At 48.9% G+C, this 16,190-nt stretch overlaps 1 protein-coding gene across 4 annotated transcripts in view; it reads right to left on the bottom strand.

Moving 5' to 3' along the window:
• Positions 1-210: 210 nt before the first annotated feature.
• ALDH1B1 (aldehyde dehydrogenase 1 family member B1) overlaps positions 211-16,190 on the bottom strand; it is a 240,842-nt gene continuing 224,862 nt past the window's right edge. Inside the window, exons 1-2 of one of the 4 annotated variants that reach the window (XM_019454433.2) lie at positions 5,050-5,193; positions 211-2,830 (exon numbers count right to left, since the gene is read on the bottom strand). In XM_019454433.2, the coding sequence (XP_019309978.2) occupies positions 1,261-2,820 (1,560 nt within the window). In that variant the 5' untranslated portion in view covers positions 2,821-2,830; positions 5,050-5,193 and the 3' untranslated portion in view covers positions 211-1,260. Of the gene's footprint in view, positions 2,831-3,449; positions 3,475-4,653; positions 5,025-5,049; positions 5,194-16,190 lie in introns of those variants that run through there. The other 3 variants (XM_019454434.2, XM_053908112.1, XM_053908111.1) reach the window with 3 other exon arrangements.

Here is a 16,190-nt window from a genome sequence, read left to right as displayed (position 1 = left end):
AATGAACTTGCTCTAGGCAGGAGGCAGGGCTTTTCTCTATGGGCCTTCAAGTTGCACTTTGTCACTCAGCCAAGAGAAAACAAAAATGCAACTAGAAATATTGGGGAGGGGACTTTTGTACCTGGCTGGGGGTTGACTGGATGCCCACCTGGGTCCCTTCCATCCCCACGACTCTAAAATTTTCAGTTGTAACAGAATATTGACCCAAAGTTCATTTGCAAATGGAATTATGAGTATTTTTTATTTAATTTTTAATTGAAATTAATTCACATATCATAAAATTCACCCTTTTATGTGAATCGCTGTGCAACTCAGCACTTTTTAGTATGTTCACAAAGCTGTACAACTCTACTATCCAACTTCAGAACCCTTCAAAACTTCCCAAAAAGAAATCCTATACCCACTGGCAGTTACTCCCCCTTCTCTCCTCCCCCAATACCCGGCAACCACGGATGTACTTTGGGTCTCTGGATTTGCCTATTCTGGACATCTCCTATAAATGGAATCATACAACATTTGGCCTTGTATGTCTGGCTTCTTCCAGTCAGCCTAATGTTTTCAAGGTCCATCCATGTAGAATGTGTCAGTACTTCATTCCTTTTATGGCTGAGTAGTGCAAGGAATATTCCATGGAAACATTTCACTTATCCACTCACTCACTAACTGATGGACACTTGGGTTGTTTACTTTAAAGGAATGGTTATATAAATGCATTCTTTGCCCACTCCTTCCCTCAAATGAAGGAAAATCAGTAACAAAATGTAGGGTAAGCAAGCGAAACAGCCTGATAACTGGTAATTTAAAAAGGGAAAGCATCCTTAATTTTTAGGTTAAGTCACTGAAAAATGGGGCCAAGATTTGGCATCCACCTAGTTCGAAACTCCTAACGCCTTCCCATCCTATGTCTAAGCCATCAGGTTAATCCACTGGGAAGTTCTTGGATCAGAAGGAAGAACTGAAAGCCACTGTCCAGGTGGTTTTCAATGTATTTTCTAGACTCCCAAGATTTCATGGAAGTAACTCAGGGCCACCAAGGGGGCTGGGACCAAAGGGCAGGTGGGTAGAACTTTGAGCCCAGTCCCCAACCCTGCTTTAACTAGAGCAGCTCTCATTTCAATTGCTTTATTTGGTAAGCTTCCCTCAAAGAGTTCATTTGGGACAAATACAGTGGGGGCTGGGGCTAAAAAATGATTTGGCAACCGCTGGTCTAGGTGATTATGGAATTCCTGGACTGGAGGAGGGTCTCTGTGGTGGCCATTCTTATGAGTTCTTCTGAGGAATCTTGATGGTAACTGTCTTCACCTCGGTGTAGGCCTTTAGCCCATCCTCCCCCAGCTCCCTCCCATTGCCAGATTCCTTAAACCCTCCAAATGGCGTGTGGCAGGTGACAATGTTGTAGGTGTTTACCCACACTGTGCCAGCCTGGAGTGCCTGTGTGAAGTACATGGCCTTGTCCAGGTCCCGAGTGAACACGGCGGCAGCCAAGCCATATCTGGTATTGTTGGCCCTCTCGATCACCTCCTCCATCTTCTTGAATTTAAACAGGGGCTGCACAGGCCCAAAGATCTCCTCTCTGGCGATCCTCATGTCATCCTGCACACCACCAAAGACCGTGGGCTTGATGAAGAAACCACGCTCCCCCAAACGCTCCCCACCGCAGAGAAGTTTTGCCCCCTCCTTCTGGCCAAGCCGGATATAGCTCAGGATTCGTTCGAATTGCTCCTTGTCCACCTGGGGCCCCTGCTGAGTGTCCAGCTCAGAGGGGTTCCCGACTCTTCTCTGCTTAGCCTTCTCCACGGTTCTCTCGAGAAACTCATCGTAGATGGATTCTTCGACGAAGGTCCGGGAGCCTGCACAGCAGCACTGGCCCATGTTGAAGAATAGGGCTTCGTGGCACTGCTCCACAGCATGGCCCAGGTCAGCGTCGGCCAACACGATGCTGGGGCTCTTCCCGCCCAGCTCCAGGGTGACTCTCTTCAGGTTGGAATCGCCAGCCGCCTTCTGGATCAGGTGGCCCACCTCAGTGGAGCCAGTGAAGGCAACTTTGTCAATATCCATGTGCTGGGCGATGGCCGCTCCTGCCGTCGGGCCATAGCCAGTGATGATGTTCACCACCCCAGGGGGAAAGCCCGCCTCTTTAATGAGGGAGGCCAAGTACAGGGCAGAAAGGGGGGTCTGCTCTGCCACCTTCATGACCACAGTGTTGCCTGTGGCAAGCGCTGGGGCGAGCTTCCAGCCCTGCATGACCAAGGGGAAGTTCCATGGGATTATCTGGCCACAGACACCAACAGGCTCGTGCCGGGTGAAGCAGAAATGCTCGCCATCCATAGGGATGGTCTTGCCGTGCCACTTGTCGGCCCAGCCGGCAAAGTACCGGTATACTTTGATGACCTCATCCAGGTCCAAGACATAAGACTCCTGGAAAGGCTTCCCGTTGTCCAAGGTCTCCAGTGAGGCCAGGTAGACACGATCCCGCTCCACAAGGTCAGCCAGGCGGTTCAGCAGCCGGCCCCGCTCTGAAGCATCCATCCGGCGCCACGGAGACCCCAGGCGGAAGGCCTCACGGGCTGCTTTCACAGCCCGATCCACATCAGCCCGGTCCCCTTCAGCCACGTGGCCAATGACCTCTCCTGTGGTGGGGTTCACTGTTGGGAAGGTCTTCTTGCTGGCTGCATCTTGCCACTCATTGTTGATGAACAGCTGGTTGTAGCGGATGTCTGGATTCAGGATGGGGCTGGGGAGGGCAGCTGCCGAAGAGTACGGGGCAGTCCTGCCATAGAGGCAGAGCAGTCGGGGCACAGGCACCAGGAAGCGCAGCATGCTCACGACTCTGGAGGGGGACAGGAGGAACCAGAGTGAACGGGTGACAGGGGACAAAGTGGTCCCCCAAAGGCCCACCAGCTAAGATGCTCCAAGATGCTAGCATAAAGGGGTGTCACTTCTAAAAACATGGATTGTAAGGGGTACAAAGGCCCTAAAGAACTCTGGCCCATCTCCTTCATGTCCCATCTTTCCCCCAGCTCACTCCCTCACCTCTTCTGGGTCTTGGGTCAAATGTCACGTGCTCAGCAAGGCCTCCCCTGACTGCCCTTTGTAAAATTCACAAAAGTGCAACTTTTCTCACCTCCAGCACTCTGTCCCCTACCCCGTGCCTTATTTCTCCCCATCTGACACACCAAATAGTATATTTACATACTCACATGTTTATTGTCTGCCTCTCCCGAATAAAACATCAGCTCCGAGAGGGCCGACATTTTTTTCCCCTGCTTTGTTGTGTCCCTGATACCTCGAAGAATGCCTGCTACAGAGCAGCTGCCCAACAGCTAGTTATTCAGTGATATATATCAAAATTTCCACAAAGACTGTTCATGATTTGACCTAATAATGGGTAGAAACCAAGGGACTGACAGACAGAGTTACCTCTGAAACAGGGGCTTGCTTCACTTTACCTCTGTGCCTCAGTTTCCTCTTATGTGAAAAGCCTCACGGGGCTACACTGAACAGAGCTGTGCACATAAAAAGCATGGTAAGCCTCCACCCCAGCATATCAGAGCTGGCCTCAGACACTGGCCCAGCCGGACCCAGGGCAAAGGTCTCAATTTCCCAGGAGTGCAGCAAGTCTGGTAGCAGCTGGGAAGAAGGGCCTGTTTATTCTTGCCTACAACTCTGAAAACAGGGCAGACTTTATTAAAACAACTAAAGGGGCACTTGGGTGGCTCGGTCAGTTAAGCATTGACTCTTGATTTCGGTTCAGGCCATGATCTCACAGTTCGTGAGCCCCTCATGGGGCTCTGCACTGACAGCACTGAGCCTGCTTGGGATTCCCTCTCTGCCCCTCCCCTCTTCCTGCTTGCTCTCACTCTCTCTCTCTCTTTCTCAAAATAAATAAATAAATGTAAAAAAACCACTTTTTAAACCAACTATAAAATTAAGACAGTATATAAAATTTATTCAATGAAATTTAAATGGGGTATAAAACTTACAGATTCATTGAAACAGTTACTCTTTAGCCAGGACATCAATCCCTTCACCTTCTCTGTTTCACTTGAGTCTTGACCCACCCAGCAGCCAAAAGGAATTGCACCTGCCTTCTCCACCCCCACTCCCCATCCCTGTATGGCTCACCCTCTGCCACTGGGAATCCTGGAAAGCAAAGCCCCAGCCAGGCCCCCCAGCTTCATATAAATCAGGGCCCTCCCTTGGAGGGTGGTTGAGCCAGCAGACCTATAAGGGATACACTCAGGTTCCAACCTGTTCAGAGCTCTGTGTTGTGTTGAGACACAAGAAACTTTGGGTCCAACAGACCTGGGTCTGAGGAGGGAGGGAATCCCAGGGGAGGGGTAACAACCCAGGGGTGGGGGAGTGGAGGGGCTTACCAGGTGAGAGAGATAGTCATAGGCCAAGGCTGGCAAGTCTTTCATGCTAAGCCAAGGCTGTTCCTCCTCTAGGGGCTTAAATAAATAGGGTCTGTGCTTAGAGCTTCCACTTGCATATAGTAAGATCACTGCTCACAGCACAGCACACTTTACAGTTTGCAGGTCATTTTCTTAGCAGTAAGTCACTGAGACTCCCAGCAATCCCCGGGGTGATCTGGGCAGATGATGACCCCCGTTCTGGAAGACGGCTGGGGATCAGAGAGGCTAAGGGACTCACCAAGGGCACACAGCAAGTAAGAGTAGGAGTCTCAGCCAGGATTCCCATAGTCTCAGCTTTGTGTTTCCTCCGACTGTGGGCAATTTCTTACAGTTCCTGGTATTAGTGCCCACTGTGCCAAGGGCCGGCCGCCCTTCTGGATCACCCAGCACGTGGCACCAACTTCACCTTCTGCGGGCAGGAGGGCGCGTGTCACAGCCTCTTGGCTCCGGTCAGGGGCTCTAGGCTGGAGTGCGCTGGATGGGCGTGAGCTATGATTTCTAGCTAAGGCGGGCAAGGTTTGCTGGGATCTAAGTCCTCCGGGCCCCAACAGGAATCACTCCGTGCCCCGGGTGCAGGCACAAGCTTGGAAGCTGCAGCCTGCCCTCGGGATCGAGGGAGAAGGGCGCTAATTACCTGCGGCAGGCCCGGGTCCAGGTGCAGCTTCAAGCTCTTCCAGGTCTAGCCCAGCCTCCCGCCGCCAGCCCAACGCCGGTCCCCCTTCTGCGCAGCGGCTCAGCCTCTACCCCAAGCCGCGAGGCTCCGCCTGCGTCCCAGGGAGCGCCTATCTGCGGCCCGGGGCCAAGGCCGCTCCTCCCTCTAGGCGGGGGCGGGTCGGGGCTGGAAAGGCCGGGGATAGGGGAGGGCAGCGCTCCCCACTTCCCGGGTAACCCAGTCACCGCCTTCCCCACCCCCGAGTCTCGCGGCAAGCAAGAACGCCCTCGTCGCTTAGCGGCTCAATACTGCGGTCCTAAAGGCTCCTTTAAAAGCGGAAACAAAGACCCAGAATGGGGTAGGCCTTTCCCAAATCACAGTGATCACTCCGATTACATTTTGCATATTCTCCCGCAAGGTGCACCTAGTTAGGTCCTCATCCTCGAGCCTCTGCTTAACCTCTTCTGTGCCTCCCTTGTCTTCCACCTTCGCCGCTCTTCTTCCCTGTACCTTTAAGATTTTATTTGGGTGCATTTTAAAAATGCATCTTTTTTTGTTTGTTTGTTTTTTGCCCTAGGACAAAAAGAATATAGGCACAACGTAGAAAAGCTTGGAAAACACAGAAAAGGATGAAAGAATTTTTAAAAATACCTTCAATGCAGTTTTTCTATCAATTTCTGAGAAACATGTTAAAATCTGTGACGATTGTGGATCTATTTCTTTTAATTCCATCAGTCTCTGCTTCATATATTAGGTACATATATATTTATGATTATTTTGACTTATGTATTGAGCTTACATCATTATGAAGTTCTAGTTTTGATCTCTAGGAAAAAAAAATAACTTCAATCCTTTCAACCAAAAGTTGCCATTTATCTTGTCCATATTTTTTCCTCCGTATTTTTCAAAAATCCACTTAATAAAAAGGAAATCTTATGGTGACCTCTATTTTGCTGCCTGCTTTTTTCTTTTTCTTTCTTTTCTTTTCTTTTTTTTTTTTTCACTTAGTGATTTATTATGAACCTTTTCCATGTCACATTAATTAAAAAGCAACATCACCCTGTCCAAAGTGGGCACCTAATTCCATGGTAGGGTAGACTGCTGATGGACACTTAGATTGTGTCCATTTTGTTGTTGTCTTAAAGCGTGCTAAGCACACATCTCTGAGTCGCTCCACCTCCACTGTGCCTTCCTTCTGGTTGGAGAGAGTGGGAAGCTACAAGCTCTTGTAGCCTTGTTTGCAGCTAGAGTTCTGGAGTGAACTGGCTGCTTCCAAATAGCAGTACCCCTGCCAGCTGTGGAAGGTGGAGGTTATTTTCCTGCCCCTTTGGAGGCAGGAGATTGTGAAGGCAGGTTGTGAAGATTCTGCATTGGTGTTCCTCCTGGGTATGGGGTGGGGGCTGTGGCTGTGGCTTCTAGACTCCTACTACCTGCTCTTTGAATCATGCTGCAGGGGTGTGTCTGGACCTAATAGCACCCGAGGTGGCCTCAGACAGTAAAGAGACTGGTGAGCCATGTCTTTCTTTGTTCTGGGAATCTGTCCTGAAGGACTAGTTCTCCCTGCTTCTCCCTCCAGCCCTTCCAACAATTCTATCAGCACCTGATTCTCCATATTAAATCCCTACCTCTGCACATATTTAGTGCTCACATTTTCCTGTTCGACCCTGACTGATTCATATAATTTTTTCTTAAGCTACATCTCTATGGAATCTTCTGTTACCATGTCATCCTTAGGATGTTTACAGCCCTTGCTGCAAAATGTAGTTCTTCACTAAAGCAGTGAATCTTGTGTCTTGCCACAGCTCTGTTCATGTCCTGCTTTGGTTCTCCCCGGAAGTGTGGAGCCCCTGCCTAAGCCCCTTCTGCTCTCCCACAGCACATGGCCAACCTAGCACGTCTTGGGTGCTTGGCACTCCATGATGGGCTGATTCAATGATTATTTGGTCAGTTAACAGCCTCATTGGTAGAGGTAGTGAGTCCATAACAAAGGGAGTATCAGTTTTCATGACAGTTTGGAAAGCTGTGGCCAGAGGCCAGCTGGCAGATAGGAAGTGGCCCCACAGAGACAGGTTGAAGTCTGTGTCCTGTGAGGAACAGCTAAAAAACTGGGGTATCCACCCCTTGGAACTCACAGGACAAGTTTTTGCCCTCCAAATTTCCAAAGGACACAAGCAGACATCTGCAGGGTCCTAGAAGGCAGAGCCAGATCAGTGAGGGGAAGTTACAGGGGGCAGAGGAAGTACTTCCTCACAAATCAGTGCTGGCTAAGGAGGGATAGGAGGGTCTGCTTTGAAAGCCAGTGAGCACCCCCCGCCCCATCACTGGAGAAGTACAAGGAGGGATAGACAACCATTTGGCAAAATCCTGTGGAGAGGAGTACCAAATAAGGACTAAATAAGACAAGTGGCTTCCAAACTTAGCTGTGCATCAGAATTGCCTGAAAAGTGTCAAAAACAAAACAAAACAAAACACCACAATCTCCTGGATCTTACCTTCAGAGATTCTAAATTATTAGATGTTGACTGAGACCTAGGAATTTTTTTTTTTTAAGTTCTCCATATGCTCCTGATATGCAACTCTATCTGGGAAGCACCAATCTAAGTGGTCTTTGGGGATTCTACGACTCCACCATGGATGGTTTTCAGAAAGGGACTAATCCAGTGAATGCTTTGTTTGTATCTAGATTCCATTCAGCTCGCCCCCCCCCCTTGACATTTCATAAGCTGTGGCTTTCACCAGAACTCACAAAAGTAGTCCTGTTGCAAGTTATTTGTAAATGCAGCCAAAAAATTAAAAAATAAAAACCTTCCACAATGTCTGACATTTACAGTTTGGAGAAAAGGATAAATGTGTCATGGCCCAGGGTAAAGTGCATAAATTATTTTTGCAGAGAGTTGACTATTGTTCAAGAATGTTTTGGATTCAGCTTTTTAATTGGCAAAAAAGATCTAGGCCTCTATAACGGATGTTGGGCCTGGAGCCACTGTGAGTGTTTGTACTAAAAGGATTGAAGGAGAAATAGTGAGATAACACAAGCCACAGCCAGGTCATTGTCAGCAAGGAATGTCACTCAGGGATGTGTTTACACTGGCCTGGTGGGGGAAGAGAAGCTATTTCTATCCTTTGGTGTTTTGGAGCCTTATATGTCTAGGAAGTTACTAGAGAAGATTCCTGGCTCTGAGACAGTCAACAGATCAGATAGATTCCAAACAAAAGGACATGCGAGCTGCACTGGGCATTTATTCTGCACCGAGCATAACAGGTGCCTCCATTCTCTTCATTTGAACCGGAGATGGAAGACTGGGTCAAGACAGTGAGGGAGTTGCAGGGAATGAAAATTTAAAAATAAAAATGCATGTAAAAGCAAACCAAAATAGGGGTGCCTGGGTGGCTCAGTCGGTTAAGCGGCTGACTTCGGCTCAGGTCGTGATCTAGCGGTCCGTGAGTTCGAGCCCCGCGTCAGGCTCTGTGCTGACAGCTCAGAGCCTGGAGCCTGTTTCGGATTCTGTGTCTCCCTCTCTCTGACCCTCCCCCATTCATGCTCTGTCTCTCTCTGTCTCAAAAATAAACAAAAACGTTAAAAAAATTAAAAAAAAAAAAGCAAACCAAAATATACCCTTCCCCCCCACCTTTTCCCCTGAGTAAATCTCTACACTGAAGTGAAGTTTACTCTGTGTGAACATGACCGAAGTCTCAATGTTGTCAAACCAAACATGCCCTGAGTATTGACCATAAACTCTGTTTCCCTTCCACCTGCCTGACTTCTTCTTTTCCTCCCTCTGCACCTCAGTTTATAGTTGAGCAAACTGAGACCCAGAAAGGGAAAGGGACTTGCCCAAGGACACACAGGAGATGCGTGGCCTGAGTTCGCGCTAAATCCCGGCTCTCACACAAGCACACAAATAACACTGACAGGGAAGCGAAGCACGGGGCAGCTCATGGCACCTGCAGTTAAGGGTCTTGAGGGAGAGAGATTATCCTGGATGAGATGGGTGGGTGCAATGTCATCACAAGGGTCCTTATCAGTGGGGTATGGGAATGTCAACAACACCACAGGAGATGTGATGACAGAGGCAGAGGAAGGAGTCAGGCAGCCATAAGCCAAAGAACGCAAGTAGCTGGAAAAGGCAAGGGAACAATTTTCCCCCAGTGTCTCCAGAAGGAACACAGCTCTGCCGACACCTCAATTTTAGCCCAGTGACACCCATTTCTGACTTCTGAGCTCCCAGAACTGTAAGATAGTAAGTTTCTGTTGTTTTAAGACACGAGGTTTGTGAGGGAAACGAATATGTTGACTCACTCATTATAGCCCTTGTAGGCATTTGAGTTCATGGCCTCTGACCCGAGCACGAGCAGGCCTGGTGGTCAACATCTTCCACTATGCAGATGCCATAATTACGAGCAAGGGACATTGTTTCTTTCGTTCACCCAGCATTCCTTTGTTCCAAAAAGGGACCCTCTCCTGCCTCCACCCCAATCATGTTTTGGAGTCAGAACCGCCCATCAATGCATTCTCCGTATTCTGGGGACCTTGCTAATCCTGTTAACTATAAATGCCTTATATTTTGCATTTCTAACAAGTTGCCTGGTGATACCAATGCTGCTAGTGCCAAGACCGGGCTTCAAATAGAGGGTGGAAGGTGAGATCTGAAGGACAAGCAGGGGCAGACTAAATGAAGAGGCAGGTGAAAGGGACAGGCTTATGCACAGGCCTTGAGATGGGAGGGGTCAAGTGCACTTAAGGAACTGGGAGAAGACAAGCGGGAGGAGGGAAGGAGTAAATAGCTCTGGAAGAGGCTGGAGGTGTGGGCAGGGGCCAGACCCCACAGGGTTCTGGAGGCCCAGGTAAGAACTCTAACCCTTGGGCCAGGCACTGTGGATAAATCTAACGTGGTCCCGCCCTGGAGGAGCTCAGAGGACAGTGGGAGGAGCCTGACCCAACAACACTAATGCAATACACTACCACCTGCCTCCAGCAGAGAGTAGCACCTAGCTCTGTGAAAGCAGAAGAGGGAGCCCTGAGATCCCCCTGCCTGGGACTTCTCAGGAGATGATTTCTGAGCTGAGCCCCATGTCAGTTAGAACTAGTTCAGACACGTATCATTAAACAAGTGGTTCTCAACCTGTGGCTGCGTGGTAGCATCACGGACAGCTTTTTACAACACCGATGCCTGAGCAACACTTCTGATTCCCAGTCAGAATCCCTTGGTGTGGTACCGGGTTGTCTGATTTACATTGTTGCTTTGGTCTGTTTTGTTTTTAAGCTCCTCTACTGATTCCAATATGAAGTTACATTTGTGAACTCCTGATGTAAGAGAAAACCCAAAATAAAAGTGGCTTTGGGGCACCTGCGTGGCTCAGTCGGTTAAGTGTCTGACTCTTGATTTCAACTCAGATCATGATTTCATGGTTCATAGGTTTGAGACCTGCATCAGGCTCTGAGCTGACAGCGTGGAGCCTGCTTGGGATTCTCTCTCTCTCTCTCTCTCTCTCTCTCTCTCTCTGCCCCTCCCCTGCTCTCCCTTTCTCTCTCTCAAAATAAATAAATAAACTTAAAATAAAGTGCAGAGATAGGGTGTCCATGGTGGAGTGGAGCTTGGCTTTGTCTTCATTTCTAGGGCAGAGAATTCTATTAGAGTTTGGAGGAAGAAGGAGGCGAGTAGACACGATCCAGTTTGCAGTTTGAGAAGATGATTCTGGTTGTAGTGTGTGCCTCCTCCAGTTTCCTAGGGGGAGAGATAATTCCAAGTTATGTTACCCCAAACAGCAGGTGTTGATAACTCCTTAAGCTAGCTGCTAGTGGACATAGGGGGGTCATTATACTCTATTTCTGTGTAGACTTAAACTGGTTCATAATAAAAAGTAAAAAAAAGTACCAAAAGATTATGTTACCAAGTCAACAGAAGGTGTTCTCTTGGTTCAAAGGCTCTGTAATATATCTGTCCCTTTGTGACCCTCATAATTGGGCTCAGTGGGTCCATATCTTTATCTCAATGCACAATTATGGGACAGCAATCACAGGATGGGGCATGAGTGGTACAAAGGGCATGGGTCTGGGTGTCAGAGCTTGGGCCCCAGTCTCTGCTCCAGCCTCTGTGTGACCTTGAGCAACTTCTTTCTCTTGGCCTCAGTTTTCCCTGTTGTTGAAGGAGGAATCTTGAGATACATGAAATGGCCAGGCCCCCAGAAAGTTATGATAAGGCTGTTAAATAACGTTCATTGTTAGCAGAGTCCTTGGACCACAAACTTTGGCCCCGCACACGTTATTTGTGCAACTGTTAGTTGCCTTTCCTGTTCTGTTATCATTACTGGTTATGGGCAGTGATGAGGCAATGACTGAAGTACAAAGTCTTGGCAGAAGCCAAGTGTATCTTTACACATGTGCTGACTGAGAAAGCCTGAGATACTGCCCCACCGTTTGACACCTGGTGCGGATTTGCCGATGAATGCACGAGGGCCGCTTAGATCCAGGAATATCTGACTACAGCAGGGGAGCAGGGATGAGCCTCTGCTCAGGATGACCTTGCCTTTCACTTCTGTCTCCAGTCATCAGTTCTTCCTGCTTCTAAGACTATTTCCACACTAATAAGCATCTGCCTTCCATCTTTCTTCCCTTCACCCAGCTCCTATTATGGATGACCCTGTTGCAGAGGCCCTGGCGTGCACAGATGAACCAGGCACTATCCCTGCCTCTGGGGAGGCAGACAGACATGGACACTGGTGTGTTTCTCTCACACAGTATGAGGAAGTTCCATGGTGCCAACACAGCAAAAAGAAATGAAATGGAACACCATAAATCCTGTGAAGGACCTGGGAGTCTTCCTGGAGGAAATAATACCTGATCTGAATACTGAAAGCTGAAAAGGGCCAGGGGAGAGATGGCATTTCTGGAGAACAGAGTTGCATGTGCAAAAGACCAGAAATGAGAGGTGCCTGGGTGGCATGGGGAGCTATGAGTAGCTTCTGCTGTCTGGCGCCTGGGCTGTGATGGGTAAAGTGGGGTACAGTGAGAGAGCCAAGGCTGGAGTGGTAAGGGGGACATATCATGAAGTGCCTTAAGTGCCATGCTAAGGAGTTTCAATGTCATCCTGAGCAGCCACAGAAGGGCCTTAAAGCAGGAGGGTGACTTGGTTAGATGAGAACCATTCAATTTCATCAGATCCCATGGCAGTGAGTAAGGATTAGGTTTAACTCTGAGAAACAGAGACTCTAATACCAGCGGCTTACACAAAATGGGAGTTGATTTCTCTAAATAAGTAAAATAAGCCTGGAGGTGAGCAGTGCAGGGAGGTGACAAATGATCCTCAAGGACACACATCCCTTCCAATTCACCATTTGGTCATCCTTAGCAGCAAGCATTCTTTGTGGTTCAAAATAGCAGCTTCCACATCCATATTTCAGGTGGCATGATGGAGGGAGGGATGTGGACAAAAAGGCAAATCATGTGTGTCCGCTGCTTTTGAAGCAGGGTCCCCAAAGCTACCCCAAACCGTTCCTCTTGCGTCCCATTGGCCAGAACGTAGTCACATGGTACAACCAGGTAGGCTGGGAAATGTAGTCTTTATACTGGGTGGTCATTTGGGGGAGATTCCATTTCTGTGATTCTGTGGGAAGACAGACACTGGAGAATAACTGAGGCTCTGCCACAGACCCTCCTAACTCTGTGAAGACAAATGTTATCAGCTTCGGTTGACAGATAAGGACCCTGAATCGGTGCACCTGAATTGCAAAGCTTGACTCTGAATGCTGCCCTCTTAAGCACTAGGCAAGCTACTGGAGGTGACTGACCTGGGTTGAACCTCCCCTCTCTGGTTCCAAAGATCCTGCCATGACTGCCTCGGTGGGTCATCTGGGAGGAGAAGCTCCCCACCTGAGAGGATTCCCATGATGGCTGATCCGGCCCCTGGCTTTACAGAATCAGGGACAGAGCAGGGAGCAAGGGGTGTTCTTAGAGCTTCTGCCCTAATGTTGCCATTGCACAGATGGGGAGACTGAAGCCCAGAGAGGCAAAAGGACTTCTCCAGATCCTTCAGGGAGTCCATGGAGGTTGGAGGGGAGAGGGGCTTGGACTACCATCCGTAACAAGAACCCACACATGTCACAGTCTTATTTATTATTCACCTGGTATCTAGTGTGGTTTTTAAACAACCTTTTCAGATAGGCTGCATCCTGGTTAAGGTGGCAGCTTCAGGTTGATGAAATTGCCCCAGGGTTTGAAAAAGAAGGGTGTTTCCCATAGCACATCCATTCATAAGGACTATGGACCATGGGACATTCCTTCCCCAGGACAGAATAATGTGTCTGCAGTGATGGGCAGGATGGAATCACAGAGGAGAGAGGACATGAGATTTAGTGGCTGGGGGCCAGAGGCCTGGATCCCAGGCTGCCTGCCTCATTGTGTGCTCTCTGGGCCTCGTTGTCCATATAGTGAGGGGACTGGGCTAGATCACACACCCAAATGAAATCTCACACAGAAGGCCAATGTCAATCCATGTGAAAAGGAGCTGTTTGCTGGACACCCCCACCCTCCAGGACCCCCAAGGCAGCTCTAGGGGTCTCTGTGGCTCAGTTGTCTTTCCCAGCTTTGCCTCTGGGCTGAGGTGTCTAGGAATGCGCACGAGAAGGGGCATGAAGTGACTCAGGGACAGGAACCAGGGAGTGTGGCCCCCACCTGGTCTGGTGAGAGTCCTTCACAGGGTCTGGAGGACAGCTGGCCAGGTCTGTCCTCCCAGGGCCAACTTTTTGGACCAAATGACCTCCTAGAAAGGAGGGTGGATGGACAGATCAGGGGTCCCTCGCTGGGCAATGGCTTCCTAGCAGTCTGAGTTTGTCCACAAGCTGGACCCCACTCTGGTGTGTAAAGGCGGGTAGAGGCTCCTCAGAGAGACAGTATCAAGACTGAAGAGTGCTGAGCCAATGGAGGAGCCTAGGCGTGCTATTCAAGGCCCTGAATGCCAGAAAGTCGCACTGACGAGTGAACATAGAGCCTGCTGTAATTCTTCTATGCCTGGTCCTTGTGTCCCCCTCGCTGGGCCAGGCATGTCTCCTTTGGATGCTGAGTCACGAGAAGGTTTTGGGGGTCCTTGGGCAACAGCTAGGAGGCCAGAGTAGACACAGGTGGGCATCTGAGGGCTCAGACATTGGCTGCTTACAAACTGGTAGGTGATCATTTCATATTCAAGCACCTATATGGCAGTACTAACGCTTTTCAACTGAAAATGAGTCCTGCACTGTCATTTAGGACTTGAGCCAAAGGGGTTTATCACCGTGATGAGACGAATATGAACTAAGAGCATCGTTACCCTGATTGTACAGGACAGGAGACTGAATTCTGAGCAGGGACAGCAACTCGCCCTAGGCCAGGCAGAGAGACCCTGGCAGGTGAAATAGACCTGAAGTCTCTGCCTCACACCCTGAAGCCACTACATTGGTGGCCTTGGAGGTACAATTACTGCCTGCTGCGGACAGATCCATGCCTTTAGTAGGCGTGTTTATTTAAAGGGCTTCCCAACTCTCAACACCCAGAAGGAAAGAAGAGAAGATTCAATCTTGTTTTCAAACAAAAAGAAAACCAAAGAGGAAGGGTAATGAGGGGGCAGAATCATCCTCCAGTTCATGAGGCCTGAATCTCAGATTGTATTCCACCAAAGCCATCTCTTTTGCTGGGGACAAAGGAGCGGCTGTACTGAGTGGGGTTGTTTGTTCACCGAGCCACGTTTGCAAATTTGTTTAATCATTCTCTTCTAGTGTGTGTCACCATTTCTCTGCTTCACAGAGCAGCAAGGTGTGGCTAAGAGCGCCCTCCTGCCCTAGATGTATGGACTTCAGGTCCCACCCAACCTGGGTGTGCCCCTGCTCGTGGCCTTGATTCCAGCTCCCAGGGCTTGTTGCCTTGAGTTCCATTCCAAAGCTCTCTTGGGCTAGGAAACTGTTTCTGCCTCCATCTGAAGAGCACTGAGGAGCACAGAAGAGGAAAAACAATTGTTTTTGAAAACTCAAGGTCACCCCTTCAGGGAGCCCTCGAGTCCATAGTGAACCAAACTCCTGGTCTTAAAACTTGAAGGATTTAAAAAATCCTGGTCTGTTGGTCAGGCTCTTCCCTTCCTGAATATGTGTAAATGGGTAATTTCTTGCAACCTTAAGGTATGCTGGAGCAAGACACTCACCTAGGTGACACTGAACCAGGTGCTTACCCTCTGCTTTGAGAGGCACAGGAATCCCATGAAGCTGGAGAGATGTCTGATTAGACCCTGTCTTGTGTCTCCCTGGAGTTTTAAATACTTGATTTAAGTGTACCTGAAAATGTCACCATGTTAGTGATCTACTGAACCTTCCTATTTACCCTGAACATTTTAAAAGTGGATAGAGTAGGGGGCACTGAAAGATGACTTCTCTGCCTGGATTGCAGTATAATACTCATTAATAGTCCTTGAGGGCTTACTCTGTGCTGAGCACTTTACATGGATTACCTCGCTCAAGCTTTATCACACCCATGTGATAGATAGGTGACCAAACTCTGATTTCTATCTCCAAGGAGGAACAGATTTAGAGACGTGCTGATCAGCCTGGCTGCACATCAGAACCACCAGGGAGCTTAATAAAAACACTGATGCCCAAGCCCCCTCCCCCAGACCACCTGAATCACCAGAGTCTTCAGGGATGGGACCTGGCCATGGATATGATTTGAAGCATTCCGGGTGATTCTAATGTGTAGTCAGGGCCGAGAAGTTGGAGTTGTATAACCTGCTCAAGGTCATCCAGCTAATGAATGGTGGATTCAACCCAGCATGTCTAATTCACCAGGCCTCACTTGAACATGCTGGAAATCAGTGTCTTTTGTTACCCTCCCAAAGGAACTAGGTAGGGCTTAGGTGTGAAGTTCCTTCTCCCCTTAACAAAGGCATGTGTGAGCCGGAAACCTCTAGCACTTGCAGCTCTGGAACCAGAGGTGTTTATTTCCTGCTCTGCATTTTCCTGATTGTACCACATGGACGTGACACAGTGTATTTGTTTGCTATTGCCCCAGTACAAATGACTACAAACATATGGTTTGAACTCATGCATGCTTATTCTCTTACAGATCTGGAAGTCAGAAGTCCAAAGTCAGTTTCAGTGTGTCAGGG

Source organism: Panthera pardus, unplaced genomic scaffold (assembly GCF_024362965.1).
Source record: "Panthera pardus isolate Hobbes unplaced genomic scaffold, ASM2436296v1 HiC_scaffold_20, whole genome shotgun sequence".
Classification (NCBI taxonomy): domain Eukaryota; kingdom Metazoa; phylum Chordata; class Mammalia; order Carnivora; family Felidae; genus Panthera; species Panthera pardus.
The sequence above is the reverse complement of the archived record's forward strand: the minus strand, read 5'-3'. Positions and strand labels throughout refer to the sequence as shown.